This window comes from Terrapene carolina, unplaced genomic scaffold, assembly GCF_002925995.2.
Source record: "Terrapene carolina triunguis isolate 2854851 unplaced genomic scaffold, T_m_triunguis-2.0 Scaffold69, whole genome shotgun sequence".
Taxonomy (NCBI): Eukaryota; Metazoa; Chordata; order Testudines; family Emydidae; genus Terrapene; species Terrapene triunguis.
In genome coordinates, this window is record NW_020664420.1 from 55,670,478 (window position 1) to 55,687,278 (window position 16,801).

A 16,801-nucleotide genomic window follows, 5' to 3' on the forward strand; every position below is an offset into this window, starting at 1 on the left:
AATAAAATTTCTAGAGAATTCAACAGAGAATATATATATATGTGTGTGTGCACACACACACACACACACAGAGTCACAAAATCATTCACAAGCAGCTCAAGTGTTAATAAAATCCATTCCATGCTCTTCTATCTACATTCTGTAGCACACCAGAAGCAACTACACCAGTACACTGTCATCATCAGGAGAGCACCCTCTGCTTATTGGGAAGGAAAGTGCAGCACTCCGCTCATTGGGAAGGGTGCTCTGTACACTGCAGCCCAGGTTGGCTGGGGTTGGTTAATTTCAGCTGAGCCTCCCTTTCTTGCCAGCCTGGATTTGAGCCACCAGGTTTGTGAAAGGGAGGGAGAGCCCAGAGCCAGGGGAAGAGGCATTCACCTGACCTGAACTCGGTGCTGCAGGGAGCCAAGAAAGTAGATTTAAAAAACAAAAATCCGCTAGCCGGACCCCTTCCCCCCGCTTCCAGCTTCTGAAAACAGCTGGGCAGCTGATGCCAGGCCAAGCCAGGGGAAGGAGTAAAGGGGGAGCCGAAATCAAGCTAGCTCCACCTTTGATTCTGTAGTAGGGGTTTCATTCCTGGAGGCACGGTGCCACTCCGCCCCATTGGAACACATGGGCCTGTCTCATCCAACCCCACCTTTCATCCGTGCAGCTCTCCTTCTCTGGCTAACCTGCCTCCCCCACCCTGCCCATTTTGTTAGCCATCTTTCTCTACATAACAGGCTGTGCTACCTACTATGGAGTGGTGAGAAAGAACACATTTGGGTAAAAACAAGTCCTAGCTAATGTGTTGCTCTCTCCAAAGTGCGCCTGGCTTAGCAAAGTATTTAATTAGCCTCCACAAACCTTTTCCTCACCTGCAGATTATAGTGATCTCAGCCCAAGAAGTCCTAGAATGTGATTGCTCAATTGAAATGTAATGACATTGACTTGGTGTGCAACAGAATGTAGTAAGAAGAGCATGGAATGGATTTTATTAACACATTGAGCGGCTTGTGAATGATTTTGTGACTATAGATATTGGTGACTTCTTTCTCTGAATGTCATTGTAATTGGCAGTGAAAGTCCCTAGATTTGTCACTGGTCACTTTGACACTTATCTTCTTCCTAGGGAAACCAAAAAGTCACTAAATCTAGTGACAAAATCACTAAGTTGGCAACACTGCTACGGATGATGGCAAAAATTAAGTAGGACTAACTGAATAGAACTTAGCAGGACCATCAGAGATGGCCTGAGCCAAAGAAACCCAGAGCACTTTTAGACTCATATAATTTAAGGTTATAAGGGACCATCATGATCATTAATGTGACCTCCTGCAGATCACAGGCCACAGAACCTCACTGAGTTGCTGAAGTCCTCAAATCTTGATTTAAAGACGTCAAGTTACAAAGAATCCACCATTTACTCCAGTTAAAACCAGCAAATTACCTGGGCTCCATGCTGCACAGGAAGATGAAACTCCCCAGGGTTTCTGCCAATCTGAGCAGGGGGAAAATTCCATCTCAACCTGAAATATGGCGATGAGTTAGACCCTGAGTATGTGGGTGAGACTCACCAGCTGGTCAACTGGGAAATAATTCTCTGCAGTAAATCAGAGCCCTCACCATCTAGTGACCCATCTGCAGCTGTTGGAGATATTTGCTAATAGTAGTCATGGGTGGGCCATATGCCGTTGCAGGCAATCTCATCATCCCATCCCCTCTATACATTTATTAAGCTCAGTCTTGATAAAACAAGTTAGGTTTTTTGCCCCACTACTTCCCTTGAAAGGCTATTCCACAACTTTACTCCTCTGATGGCTAGAAACCTTCATCTAATCTCAAGCCTAAATTTACTGATGGACAGTTTATGTCCATTTGTTCTTGTGTCAATATTGACCCTTAGCTTAAATAACTCCTCTCCTTCCCTGGTGTTTATTCCTCTGATGTAGTTACAGAAAGCAATCATATCTCCCTTCAACCTGTGTTTGGTTAGGCTCCTTAAATCTCCTCTCATAAGGTAGGTTCTCCATTCCTCTGATCATCCTAGTAGCCCTTCTCTGCATCTATTCCCATTTGAATTCACCTTTCTTAAACATGGAAGACCAGAACTGCACAGTGTTCCAGATGAGGTCTCACCAATGCCTTATATAATGGTAATAACACTTGTCTTACGTCTACAAGAAATACCTCATCTGAAGCATCCTAGGATTACATTAGCCTTTTTCACAGTCACATCACATTGGCCAATTCAGTTGCACTGAGCCACTCTAGCCAGCTGGCAGACACAGAGACAGATTATTTGCTCTAGTCTATCTTCTTTACACTGTTCTATAACTTGTCCACTGGATAAAAGTCCAATGTGTAATTAATGGGGTTTCTTAGACAGGTAGAAGTTCTGGAATCACCCTACATTGTCCACCAGCAGCGGGTGTGTTCCAGTGGCATGTCCAGGTAAGGTGAGGGTGTAGTCAGTACATAGCACATGCATGCATTTCATTTCAATGGAGTTACACTATTAATTAATTTGTCCCTTTGTGTTTATTATTAGGCTGTTTGCCTGACACTCATAGATGCATACCAATAGATGGAATTAAAAATTCCAGTAATGGTGAGGGCCTACAAATTGCTCTAATTCATAGAAGAATGACTCAACGTAGGACACACAAAAGCTGGGCTATAATAGGCTGCTCCCACAGAAGGAACTCTCTAAATGCAACAATAAACCTTGGGGTGTGCAGTAGGGCTGATAGAAAATTGGAAATTCTATCCTGTGGGAAAATCCAATAATTTGACATTTGTTTTTTCCTAAATCAGGATGGAAAAAGTCAAAATACCAAACCTTTTTGCAGAAAGAAAAGTTCTGATTTTTTCAGTTTGGAAATATTGAAATATTTAGTTTAAAAAATAGAATACATATTTATGATCAAAGTAAATAATTTCAACTTTCCCAAATTGAAATATTTTATTTTGGGTTGGTTCATTGAACTACATCTGCCCGAGCTGCTGTGATGCTTCATGGGAACTGTTGTTTGGGTACCTCATGTCCCCCTTCTCCTCAATGGGCTCTCTGGCTGGACTACATCTCCCAGGATATACCACAGTCATGAGATTCCCATGATGCATCAAGGCAGTTTAGCGAGAGAGGTGGCCACAGTACATCATGGGAAATGTGTCAGGCCAAGGGGCCAAGGCCATAGGTAAGAATGGGGACATGAGGTACCTAAACTACAACTCCCATGAGGAAGTGTGACAGCTCAGATGGACAGTTTGTTAAACTGACTTGAAATAAAATGTATCAATTTGCTTTGACAAATGAAAATATTTTGATTTGGCTAAAAATGACCTGAAACTAAATATTTTGTTTAGTTTTTCCCAATTGAGGGGGGAGAGACGGTAAAACATCAACTTATAGACTTTAAGGTCAGAAGGGACCAATATGATCATCTAGTCTGACCTCCCGCATGATGCAGGCCACAAAAGCTGACCCACCCACTCCTGGAATAATTCTCTCCCTTGACTCAGCTGTTGAAGTCCCCAAATCATGATTTGAAGACTTCAAGTCGCAGAGAATCCTCCAGCCAGCGACCCCTGCCCCATGCTGCGGAGGAAGGCGAAAAACCTCCAGGGCCTCTGCCAATCTACCCTGGAGGAAAATTCCTTCCCGACCCCAAATATGGCGATCAGCAGAACCCCGAGCATGCGGGCAAGAATCTCCAGCCAGACCCGCATCGACCATTGATACTAATTACCTGCGATGGCACGTTATAGACCTATTGACTAAAATCACGTTATCCCATCAAACCATCCCCTCCATAAACTTATCAAGCTTAATCTTAAAGCCAGAGAGATCTTTCGCCTCCACCGTTTCCCTCGGAAGGCTGTTCCAGAACTTCACCCCTCTGACGGTTAGAAACTGTCGTCTAATTTCAAGCCTAAACTTCCCGACGGCCAGTTTATATCCATTCGTTCTCGTGTCCACATTAGTACTGAGCTGAAATAATTCCTCTCCCTCCCTGGTATTTATCCCTCTGATATATTTAAAGAGAGCAATCATATCCCCTCTCAGCCTTCTTTTGGTTAGGGTAAACAAACCAAGCTCCTCGAGTCTCCTTTCATACGACAGGTTTTCCATTCCTCCGATCATCCTAGTGGCCCTTCTCTGCACCCATTCCAGTTTGAGTTCATCCTTTTTAAACATGGGAGACCAGAACTGCACACAGTACTCCAAATGAGGTCTCACCAGCGCCTTGTATAACGGAAGCAGCACCTCCTTATCTCTACTAGAAATACCTCGCCTAATGCATCCCAAGACCGCATTAGTTTTTTTCACGGCCACGTCACATTGCCGACTCATAGTTATCCTGCGAGCAACCAGGATTCCGAGGTCCTTCTCCTCCTCCGTTACTTCTAACCTCCGTTACTGGGGGGAGGGATAGCTCAGTGGTTTGAGCATTGGCCTGCTAAACCCAGGGTTGGGAGTTCAATCCTTGAGGGGGCCACTTAGGGATCTGGGACAAAATCAGTACTTGGTCCTGCTAGTGAAGGCAGGGGGCTGGACTCAATGACCTTTCAAGGTCCCTTCCAGTTCTAGGAGATGGGATATCTCCATTAATTTATTTATTATTTATTTATTAACCGATGCGTCCCCAGCTTATAACTAAAATTCTTGTTAGTCATCCCTAAATGCATCACCTTACACTTTTCACTATTAAATTTCATCCTATTACTATTACTCCAGTTTACAAGGTCATCCAAGTCTCCCTGCAGGATATCCCGATCCTTCTCCGAATTGGCAATACCTCCCAACTTTGTGTCATCCGCAAACTTTATCAGCCCACTTCTACATTCGGTTCCGAGGTCAGTAATAAATAGATGAAATAAAATCGGACCCAAAACCGAACCTTGAGGAACTCCACTGGTCACCTCCCTCCAACCTGACAGTTCACCTTTCAGTACGACCCTCTGCAGTCTCCCCTTTAACCAGTTCTTTATCCACCTCTGGATTTTCATATCGATCCCCATCTTTTCCAATTTAACCAATAATTCCTCATGAGGTACCGTATCAAACACTTTACTGTAATCGAGATATATTAGATCCACCGCATTTCCTTTATCTAAAAAATCTGTTACTTTCTCAAAGAAGGAGATCAGGTTGGTTTGACACGATCTGCCTTTCGTAAAGCCATGTTGTAATTTGTCCCAATTGCCATTGACCTCAAGGTCCTTAACTACTTTCTCCTTCAAAAATTTTTCCAAGACCTTGCATATTACAGATGTTAAACTAACAGGCCTATAGTTACCCGGGTCACTTTTTTTCCCCTTCTTGAAAATAGGAACCACATTAGCTATTCTCCAGTCCAACGGTACCACCCCCGAGTTTACAGATTCATTAAAAATTATCGCTAACGGGCTTGCAATTTCTCGCCCCAGTTCCTTTAATATTCTCGGATGAAGATCATCCGGTCCGCCCGATTTAGTCCCGTTAAGCTGTTCGAGTTTGGCTTCTACCTCGGATACGGTAATGTCAACCCCCCCTCCTTTATTCCCCTCTGTCACGCCGCCTCTATTCCTAAACCCTTCATTAGCCTCATTAAAGACCGATGCAAAATATTCGTTTAGATATTGTGCCATGCCTAGATTACCCTTAATCTCCACTCCATCTACAGTCTTCAGCGGTCCCACTTCTTCTTTCTTTGTTTTCTTCCTATATATATGGCTATAAAACCTCTTGCTATTGGTTTTAATTCCCCTCGCAAGGTCCAACTCTACACGGCTTTTGGCCTTTCTCACTTCATCTCTACATGCTCTGACCTCTATAAGGTAGGTTTCTTTGTCGATCCCTCCCCTCTTCCACTCTTTGTACGCTTTCTGTTTTTTCTTAATCACCCCTCTGAGACGCTCGCTCATCCAGCTCGGTCTAAATCTCGTGCCTATGAACCGTTTTCCCTTTCTCGGGATACAGGCCTCCGCCAGCTCCTGTAACTTTAACTTGAAATAATCCCAGGCACCTTCCGCCTTTAGATCCATAAATATGTTAGTCCAGTCCACTTCCCTAACTAGTCGCCTTAATTTATTAAAGTTAGCCCTTTTGAAATTGTAAACCTTAGTCTCAGATTGATTTCTGTTAATCCTTCCATTTAGTTTAAATCGAATTAGCTCATGATCACTCGAGCCAAGGTTGTCCCCTACAACCATTTCCTCAACGAGGTCCTCACTACTCTCCAAAACCAAATCTAAAATGGCATCCCCCCTCGTCGGTTCAGCAACTACTTGATGAAGAAATTCATCAGCTAGCACGTCTAGGAAAATCTGAGCCCTATTATTGTTACTAGCATTTGTTCCTCAATCTATATCCGGGAAGTTAAAGTCTCCCATGATTACACAGTTCCTATTAGTATTTACTTCCCTAAAAACATTAAAGAGTTCTCTGTCCATATCCAGGGTAGATCCCGGTGGTCTATAGCAAACCCGAAGCACTATCCCAGGGGAGGCTCTAGTAGTTTTTTTACCCAATGTGAGTATTGCCCAGACAGACTCTGTCTTATCCATTGCATCACTTATTATTTCTTTACAGTTTACCTCATTATTGACATACAGTGCTACTCCCCCACCTTTACCTTTGTTCCGGTCGTTCCTAAACAGCACATACCCTTCCATACCTGTACTCCAGTCATGATTACAGTTCCACCACGTTTCGGTTATTCCTACAATATCTGGTTTCATTTCACGGACCAGGAGCTCCAATTCCTCCATTTTGTTACCTAGGCTTCTCGCATTGGTGTATAAACATCTTAATTTATGCCGTTTAGCCTCTCTCACACTCGTTGGCCAATTTGGTACGGACACCGTATTGCCAGTATGACCTATTAGTCTAGTATCCATCCCCCCCCTCCTCCTTATGTCCAATCTCTTCCCCCCGGCTATATCTGTTCTTATCTCGTCACCCTCCTTGTAATCTGGCGTGGAGATTAACTGGACATCTCCCAACCGTCTCCCCCAAATTCCTAGTTTAAAGCTCTTTTGATGACATGAGCCAGCCTCCCTCCCAGAAGTCTATTTCCTTCCCTACTTAGGTGAAGTCCATCCCGTGAGAACTATGAGAAACCATTGAAAAAACTATGGAAAACATCAACTTTGGAAAACATCAACTTTGTGGAAACCACATTTTTCATTGAAAAAAAAGTTAGAAAGAAATTCCAAATATCTCTAATCAGATCTAATGTCAACAGATCTATTCTAGGGCTGAATTTGTTCTTGAGAGTCTTTGATATACATGTAGCCCTAACACAAAGCTATTGCATTCTGGTTCCCTCTCTCTTTCAAGACCAACATAATCTCTTATTCCAAACTCACATTAATTTAAATCAGGAGCAACTCGATTGTTTCTAGTGTAGTTTTACTGGTACAAAACCAGTGGAAATGAGAAGCAGTCCCAATAATCTTTAGACCATGCACTACACTAGAACATGAAGAGTTCTCCATGAAGAGGCAGACTTTTAATTAATAGGCACTTTCTTCATTTTAGTAACCATATGGCACCAGATTCTGCTCTCAGTTACAACAATAGAATAAGTCAATGAATTTGAATCAATGGAGTTTATGTCAATGGAGTTATTTCACATTTACTCTGGTGTAACTGTGAGCAGAATTTGGCCAGTAACACCATATTCTACCATTGATCTTCAGGGAAAATTAGCATTTACTTCAATGAGAATAAGACCGGTCCTCCATATGATCAAGAGTCAAAAAAACAGTGGATCAACAAAGGGGGTGTCTTTGTCATTCTGTTTGTTCCTCATCACACTTTTCCCTAGGCAAATTTTAGTCCCTAGAAAACAATTTTTATTTCTCTCAGCCCACAGCCTCCTCCACTTTGCTAGCTATCTAATATCATACTATCTGGGTGCCATTAAAAAAGACACAGTGAAAATTATGTTCCATTTTGCATTATTCTTTTAGAAATAGTCTTTTATATTCTTGCTAACCAGGGTTTCTTAGGATTCTGAGGAAGCAATTAAACAATGTTAAATATACATACATATAGGTTTTGGAATGAGAAAATAGAGGACAAGAAGGAATACAATGAGCAGAAAAAGGTGAGGATGGCAAGGCCATTGTTGAGAACTGTGCAAGAAAACAGATCAGAATACTGAACATAAGTAGCTCTTCATTATAGTGCAAGCATATATCATGGTACCGTTATATAATCTGGTATGCATACATCTTCATAGTGGAAGATAATTAAAGCAATACTACTGACCCTATAAAAACTGACCATCATTTAAACAATCCCAGTAATATTACAGGACTATGGGCTGGATTCAGTAAAATAGGACGTCCGACTTCTATGCAGTGGAAAACAGTAGAGCTCTACAAAATATTGACTTTCATGGCTTTTTCAAATATGCCCAGGCTTCAGCAGTGTGTGCAAGTTGAATCTACCATTATGGAAACAGATGATCAAATTTATTACAGAACAGTACTTTTTATAGATTTTTTAAAAAAATCTATACAATTCCATAGGAAGGATATAAACTCTCTATTTGTATAACTTACAAGTCAATGGCAAATGATAACATTTGCTATTAACTCCAGGGGTTTTTACAGTAACTTTTATAGAACTCCGTTAATTCCTACATAACCCTATGGATTTCATCCCTAGTATATTCTAAACTGTCTGTAAATATTAAATCTGGCCATGTTTGATTAGTTTTTCTAACCCTTAAATCCTGACACATGATATATTTTAAAGGATTTTTGTATTGCAACATATTAAGACTAATTTGAAAAACCTGTGAAAAAAAATCTCAAGGCTGATTGTAGTACATAGGAACACGGTATAAGAAAGTAACAGAAAAAAATGAAAAAAATTGTTTAATTTATTTTACAGTTATACAAATAATAAAACAGTAATACCCAAATGCTGTACACAAAATAATATTAGAGGACAAGCGTGACAGAATACATCTTAATACTGTAAACTACACAAATGGTATTGTGACTGCTCAGTAGCAATAGTACTGTGCAGAAATGCTCTACTCCATAAACTCTCTTCCTTTATTATATACATTTAGAACAATTGTGCTTTTCCCTACACAAAGTAACATATCTTCAAAACAATAAAACTTAATGTGCAATATAAAGCTTAAATCCTGCAAGAGGCTAGGCGCCTATTTGTTCTGAGCACTTCAACTCTCAGTGAACTCAATGAGAGCAATGAGCACTCAGCACTTCACAGGATCAGACCCTAAAAAGAAAAAAAATGTACTGAACCCACAGGTATTTATCTGCAAAATGCAGTCAATTCAAACAAGTCGTCATCCTAATGAGCGTGTTGATTTTATTTTTAATGAGAAGTTTATTTCAGGGTAGGATTTATTAATTGTGGTTCAGTTTGCAAAACACATCAAATTGCCCAAACCCCTTCAAGGCTGGAAACATTCAGTAGATGTTAGACTTGGGGGGTGGGAGAGGGAGAACTGGCCCAAAGCTGCAAACTTAACAAGCAAATATATTATCCATTATTCTCCATTAAACCACAGGAGAGAGGGTCCCTGCCAAAGAAATGTGAAAATATTAGTTTATAAATCATTTACAACAAATGTGTCTGAATGAAAACGAATTCCTCTGCTAACTTTGTCTCACTGTAGATCTGCCTCAAGATTCTGGCAACATAACAAACAGTTTCCAGAATTTTGCTTTCAATTATTATTCTTTTTTAAACATATTTGCTAGAATCATTAGTGGTGATTGCTACATCTTGTGTAGGAAGAAGTCAGTCATTTGAGACCATTCCTCATTCATAATTGGCTTAATCTGATGCCCAGTTTCATATCCCCGCCAAATCAGGTATCATTATAGCACGCGGGCGACTTGTCCATTATTTTCTCTAGTTAACATAAGTCAGCGATAAGTGTTGGGCAATAATTACAATGGATGTTTATACTAGCAGTTCTGTAAGCAGTGTGGGGAGATGAAAACAACAGAACTCATCCAAAGCTGCTATGCAGATTTGAGCTAGATTGTTGTACTGTGAGTTGAAGAACCACACAGTGAAATCCATTCCCCTGCATAGGCCCTATGACCTATTTAAACCTCCACATAAGTTCTATGAGGCCAATCCTTCACCAACCTCTACAGGAAAAAGAGGGTCACATAGTGGAAGCAGTGTGATTTCACTGTTAAGGGAGGGGAGGATTTGGGGAATTTGAATGGAGGTCCAGGGGCAGCCCTGTACATTATGGACATCAGCTTTGTAATCCTCGCGCAGCAGTGTTTAGGAGCAGGGCATGGCAGGCCAGGGATGGGCTGGCATCCATGGATCTGCTGATGTGGAGAAGATTTACCGGATATTGACCTTCACAAAGGGAGATACAGGATCATGGGGAAGGCGGCTGCAGTAATGGCCACAGGACTGGGAATCCCCCTCTTCAGTCTACCAAAGAATCTCCCTACATTACATTGAGCTACTGGGTTTGTTTGTGGTTTTTGCACTGGGGTCAGTTTCATCAACAGAACTAGATGTGAACACTGCAAAATAGGCTCATGCATATCTTTTAAATACTCATTCATATTCTGCCTACTTCCCCCAATCTTCATCTGCTGAATTTAAAATCTGAACAGAAAAAAACTCATCTACTATTCTGTTTCAAGGTCTCACTGGTTTCCCTAAGTCTACTAAAAAAGCGATTTATTTTTCTTTTTTTGTGCAATGGGAAATAAAGCATGTCCATCTACTTTGAACTTTCTCTATCTTCATTGAACTCATATTGGAGTATTAAAAAGTTCCCTGAGATGGGGCAGAAAAAAACAGTTTTAATCCACGAGGAAGCCCTTTTTTGACTGTAGACTCTGCCATCTCAACAGGGAGACCAAATTCACAGACCACAAAGTATGTAGTAATAAAGGTATGTGAATAAGCTAAAAAGGCACTACTCTGAGCTTCTCTGAGATGGATATCAGTAAATCTCCCAGTGGACACTCAATCATTCTGTAAAAAATAATGGGTGGAACAAGACAACCTCCATGCATATTTACTGTTAACAAGGATATCACCCATATTTGTTTTAAAATGCAAATCTTTAATGTTTACCCTACACAGTTTTGCAGTTTTGCAAACCCAAGTTAAATACGTTCCATTCAGTGCTGCCAAGTAGCTCTAAGTGATTCCCCTATGATTTCTGGAATAAAAAAACAAAACAAAAAAGGTATTAATTCATGATCATGTAGGCCAAATCTTGGACCCCAGCACAAAGCCAAAGCAAACAAGTGTTGTGCAGGAAAGCTTGGTGGGGGCGGGAGAGAAATGTTGATTATGTCTATGAGATGGACAGCTGTGCCTTCAAACCTCAGTCTGTTAGCTGCAGTAATAAGTTCTGTGTCCTCCTCTGAGGGGAGTCTGGCTAGTGGACTTGCATGATCATAGACTTTCCCCTACCATGTGTAATGAATCCTGGACCCTCAAATTAGGAACAAGATTTATCCTTTAGGGCTAAAACCCACCATGTGTTGTATAGATGAAGGGGGGAGGAAGGAGGAGTTAGTCAACAAGGCAAAGATATGCTCTTAGAACTTTCTTAAGCGCTAGTTCTGGAGCCTGACACACATGACTGGAGACATAATCAGGCTTCAGACCCCACTGTCATTAGGGAGCAATCAGAGTGAAAGTATGATATGGAGCTCATTCCACTAGAACCATCACGTCCAAGACCAGCAGTTGGGATCAGGGGAGTCTTCACTTGGCTACAGTCATTCCTCTACCAAGGTGTGAGTAAAGTTCTTTAAACTAGCTCTTCCCCTTTTTAAATAAGTGCATCCTTGCTCATGTGTCAGGTGTTAAGTTTCCTGATATACACATTCTAAAAAGGAAGTATTCTGATTTTACTTAACTCCAATGCATTCAATCACTCTAATTACCCAAGTCTGTGATATGAACAGACTAAGAAATGGTACTACAGACTCTTCTGTACTAGATCCTGAAGATACTCCTTCTGCCACTTCTAAATCTCTTTCTTGGACAAGTACAGGACAAGAGCAGTTGTTCTGAGTAATAAAATGAATGAATGAGGTTTGGAAGAAAAGAACTGATATGGGAATAATACAACAATGTGCTATTTTCATCAGTTACTTATCAACATGTTGGACTGATACAAGACAGGTATATTGTCCAACACTGTGAGAAATTTAGATTTAAAAAGGACTTTGTTCAATTTATGCTTTATTTTCCATTCAGTTTCTTTACCCATTCCAATATGACAGGGATATTACATATTGCAAAATTTTGCTACATTAATTCTTTGTCATCTTGGTTAAAAGAAAACAGATTCCAAATAATTAAAACCTCCCATTGACTATGTCATAATGTTTTTATTACAGTAATTAAAAACTGAATTTTGCTCCAATGGAAATAAAAATCACACTCATGTTTAAGTGCATGGAATAAAAACAAATTTGGATATTTCTAAAGAACAAATCACTTGAGACAAACTCAGCTTAGGGAATTTGTTTGAGGCTCTTCATTCAAACAAAGTAGGCAACATATATTCCAGTAAACAACAATACCCAGAAACATTTTTCCTTCAGCAGCACAGCAACACAGTACTAAATGTACGTTTTCTGCATGAAAAGAAAAACAAAGGTATTTGTATACAAAAAAATCAGTGTAATCTTTGGTACCAAATGTAAGGGCACCTTCTTATTAAGTACGTCCTCTCCAGTTGGCAAGTAACAGAAACTTTTCCTTAAGAATGGCTCAAAATTACCAATCTCATAGTGGTTCTGTTTAGCTGGTACTGACAACCGCAGTTAAAAAAAGCAATCTGGAGGTTTAGAGTTGTGCAACAGCAGGATACAACATAAATACTTTTTAAGTATTTGATTCCCCCCAATAAGAACTTATTTCTTCAAATACAACTCTTTGAAGATTTTATTTTTAATTGTTCCTATTGTCCTCATGGAATCCTTAAAGGATTCCAATACCCAAATGAATAAAACAGCAATCAGAAAAAACACCAACAAAACAATGAGGTTATAATACAAGGTCAAACAGTCCCCTGACTGAAGGCATTTACTTGCTCTATTTAATCTTACGGACATCACTTTCTCCACTAATTCCACCATGATTTCTGATGACAAAGGCTGTTTTATTTCCCCAAGGACAGATTCCATCTGTTGGGTCTCTCTTCTATAAACTGCTCAATTTTGTGGTGGCAAGTCAGCATTAAATGGACTATTTGCTTCTTCTTTAATTGACGATGAATGCATCATTGGATCTTGTAAACACTACTGATTATACATTCAAGCTTTGTTCTTAGTGAAAGTGGCACTTACTAGAACCCTTGCAGTCAAGATATCTTAGTTTTATAGCACTTTACAGGTATAATATCAGCTGGTCATGGACTTCAGGTAAGCTTCCTTTTCCCAATGGCTTAGTGGGTATTGAAATATATCCTCTGTTGGATCCCGTTGCCTTTTCACAACATCTTTATGATGAAGTGACTATTCTGTACTTTATATTGTACTTTACATGTGCTTTATTGCTGTACACATTTCCCTGTTGTTAATTTCAGTGCTCCTTGGTTATGTAACATATGTAAAGTTTTAAACTCTAATGGCATCCTATGAGGGCTGGCATTAGAAAAGTATCGATATTTTAGATCATCGTAGTAATGATATTTGACTGGTTTTCCATAGAAATCCTTTGGGAATGGCCAGAACCCATACAGGTGAATTTCATCACAAAATCTGGTAGTGAGCGTGTACATGAGGAGACCAGTGCTGGGTCGTTTGATGTGGACCTTGTTTGTCAGCCAGTAACTACAAAGCAAACAAGAAAAAGACAAGTCATGAAATGTACATACAACTCCTTGTAAACAAAACTTGTGAAATACACTTAGTTTATCTTCATTATATACATTATTTTTCTTTCATGCATGTTTTTATGGGCTTCATTCATTTCCTTGGAATGGATATATACAGATTAGCTGGTTTCTTCTCCTTTAGGGCAAGATGGTGAGCAGTTACTTGCAAAAGTAGTTCCATTAATTTTCAGTGGTATGACCTGTGTAGGTAACTGCTCACTTGTGTCAGAAAGGAGTTCACAAGTTTTTAAAGGGGTTAACTTTCTTTTTGGAGGAGGAAGTTGAAGCCTTGACCAACACAAGGTATTGCTCCTGAATTGAAGCTTTACATTGGCTCAGTTGTATACTAGGAGTTAGGAATTCCAAGACAAAATGCAGTAACCACTTGAGTTCTGGAACTGCCAGCTCCAAAAGCTATAAAAGGAGATTTCATTCATTTTGAAAAGACACTCTTTTTACATTATTTCATAGACATTAGATGAGGGGAAGACCTAGAATACCAGTTTACCTAGGTGATGGGGACTGCTACCCTCAGGGGCATTGTTAACAGGTCCAGAGGGTAACAACTACACCCTCTTTCTTAATGGGACAGGGCCTTAAGTTTTTTTTCTGTTGTGAGATGGGTCATGGTATGGAAAAGTTTGGGAACCACTGATTCAAGATTAGCACCTACTAATCAGGATCATTCGCTATAGTTAAACACTAAGATAGGAGGAAGTATCTGTGCCAAACAAATGTCTAAATAGTTCACTTTGACTATGAAATAGTTCAAATCTTTGGGCCAAAGTCTTTTAGACTATTCTTCAAAAATATGCATGTAGCTGTTCTAATTATCAGGTAACTGCATACGCAAAACGGGCCATGTAGACATATAGCTGATCATTTGTACTTAGAATGATCCAGTTTAATAAATAAATATCTCATTAGCCAATTTAAAACACACAAATATGCAAATTAATTGCTTGTGCAAAAGTAGATGCAGTTATAAACATTTTTGTGTAATGACCTTTAGCTTCACTTAAGAAAACACATGAAGGCAAAACTGTATTTTTGTAAAATCTGATTCATTGTTTCATTGAAAAATAAAGGACATTTTTATTAAAGTAATCTGACCCTTTAACTCATTTGCATGTTTATTACAAATTTGAGACTATTCCTTTTCCCCATCACAAGGATTGCAACTTTTTTATAAATTTACCATTAAAATGAACTACCTCTATCCTTGATCGATATCTTTATACTTACTAACAAAACCCTCATAAATCTGAACATGCTTTTGCAGACTTGATAGACAAATCTGTGTGCGAAATCAAGATGTTACCAAAAGGTGATGTATCTAATTTTTAATCTAAAATACTGAGCAGTGTTGTAGTTATACTGTTTCTTTGGTTTTCAGCAAGCTCTCCTTCCAAACGCAACAATGACAAACATACATCTTGGCAGGCTTAGTTCTGGATGTCATTAATCACAGGTTTCTCAGGTTTTTTTAAGCATATGTTGGCAATGAGATAGAGCCTCTCAACTGCAAAAGTTGATGCAAAGAGTGACAGACAGAGAAAGAAACACAAGAATGTGAAGAATCAGCTAAATTTAGGCTTTTTTTCTTGCGTGCCAAAAAGAAATCCTGACTGATGACACTCCACTGGAAGACCATTCACATCTGTTTTCTGGTACATTTTGAATAAACTGAGGGAACTGTATTCTGGGAGGAGGCACTGAGTTGAACCATGTTTTGACAGAATTTTATTTTCTTGGTTCTATTCAGGTTTGCCAAAGTCTGTTTTTAAGAGATGGATGTGCCAGCATTTCACAGGTTTATGAAAAAGGAAACACTTTTGTTAGGGCCAATGGAACTAATCCACATAACATTAAGATAGAGCTACAGCTACACTGACAATGACTCATTAGGTCAACTTAGAAGAAAATAAGCTATATTAATTTTTATATTAACACCAGGTTAAAGAGAGGCCAGGCACATGAGTTTGAGTTCCAAATTCTAACAAGCTCTCAAGGCAAGCAGGTGCTGAAAAAAATTGCAGATAACCTGCTCCGTCCATTGAACAATGAAGACAGCATGTTATTCTCTAATGATAAACCTTTACCTCCACACTAGCTTGCCATTCTACTACCCAAGCAGACCTGCCTCACACTGAACCTTTGACAAGCACAGAGGCTCTTTCACATATCATTCTTGCCTAAAAAACAAGTGAATGAAAATATGAAGTGCAAGGCATAACGGTACTGTACAGCTCTCATAACTGCAGACCAAGAGTTACATTTTGTCTTGCTCATATATATTTACTTAAAAGTTTCCCCATCTGTAAAACTGGGATAATGACATTTACCCTCCTTTGCAAAACATGTGGAGATCTCTGGATGAAAAGTGCTAAACAAGAGCTAAGTTTTATTATTAATTGAAACAAACAAAAGTGGTCTGATTTTTATGCAGAATATCCATACATTCCACTGAAGTTAATGGGATTATGTTTGCTTGCTCCACTGAAAATCAGGTCACTTTTACATAGGTACCTAAATATGGATTTTAGGAACCAGCGGGCATTTTCAAAGACACAAATGGAAGTTGGGTGGAGTGCATGGAAAGTCAAAGGGAGTTAGGCATCTAACTGAAAATCTTCACCGTCTTCCTATCTTTAGGCACCTAGTTCTGAAAAATATGGCCATATTCATTAAATAAGGTTTTGGCGTATTAGTGGCTTGGTAAGGACTGGTCTCATTCTTGCTCAAACACTTAGTTAAGGTTTGTCGAGCACTCTGAAGAGGTAAAGGGCACTCTGTAAGGGTTAAATATTATTACTGTTTGGAGCAGGGGTTCTCACAACACATTTTTTGGTTGTCTCAGAGTGTGGCCACAAGCTCTTGCCATGCTGATACTTTTCTCTAAAACACTTAATTAACTTTAGGAAAAAAACAAATACATATGCTTATACACGTATCCAAAT

At 39.6% G+C, this 16,801-nt stretch overlaps 1 protein-coding gene across 1 annotated transcript in view; it reads right to left on the reverse strand.

Moving 5' to 3' along the window:
- Positions 1-10,363: 10,363 nt before the first annotated feature.
- The window catches only part of ST8SIA4 (ST8 alpha-N-acetyl-neuraminide alpha-2,8-sialyltransferase 4), an 81,154-nt gene continuing 74,716 nt past the window's right edge, over positions 10,364-16,801 (reverse strand). The window contains exon 5 of the mRNA XM_024196563.2: positions 10,364-13,797. Coding sequence (XP_024052331.1) covers positions 13,515-13,797 — 283 coding nt within the window. The 3' untranslated portion in view covers positions 10,364-13,514. The remainder of the gene's footprint in view (positions 13,798-16,801) is intronic.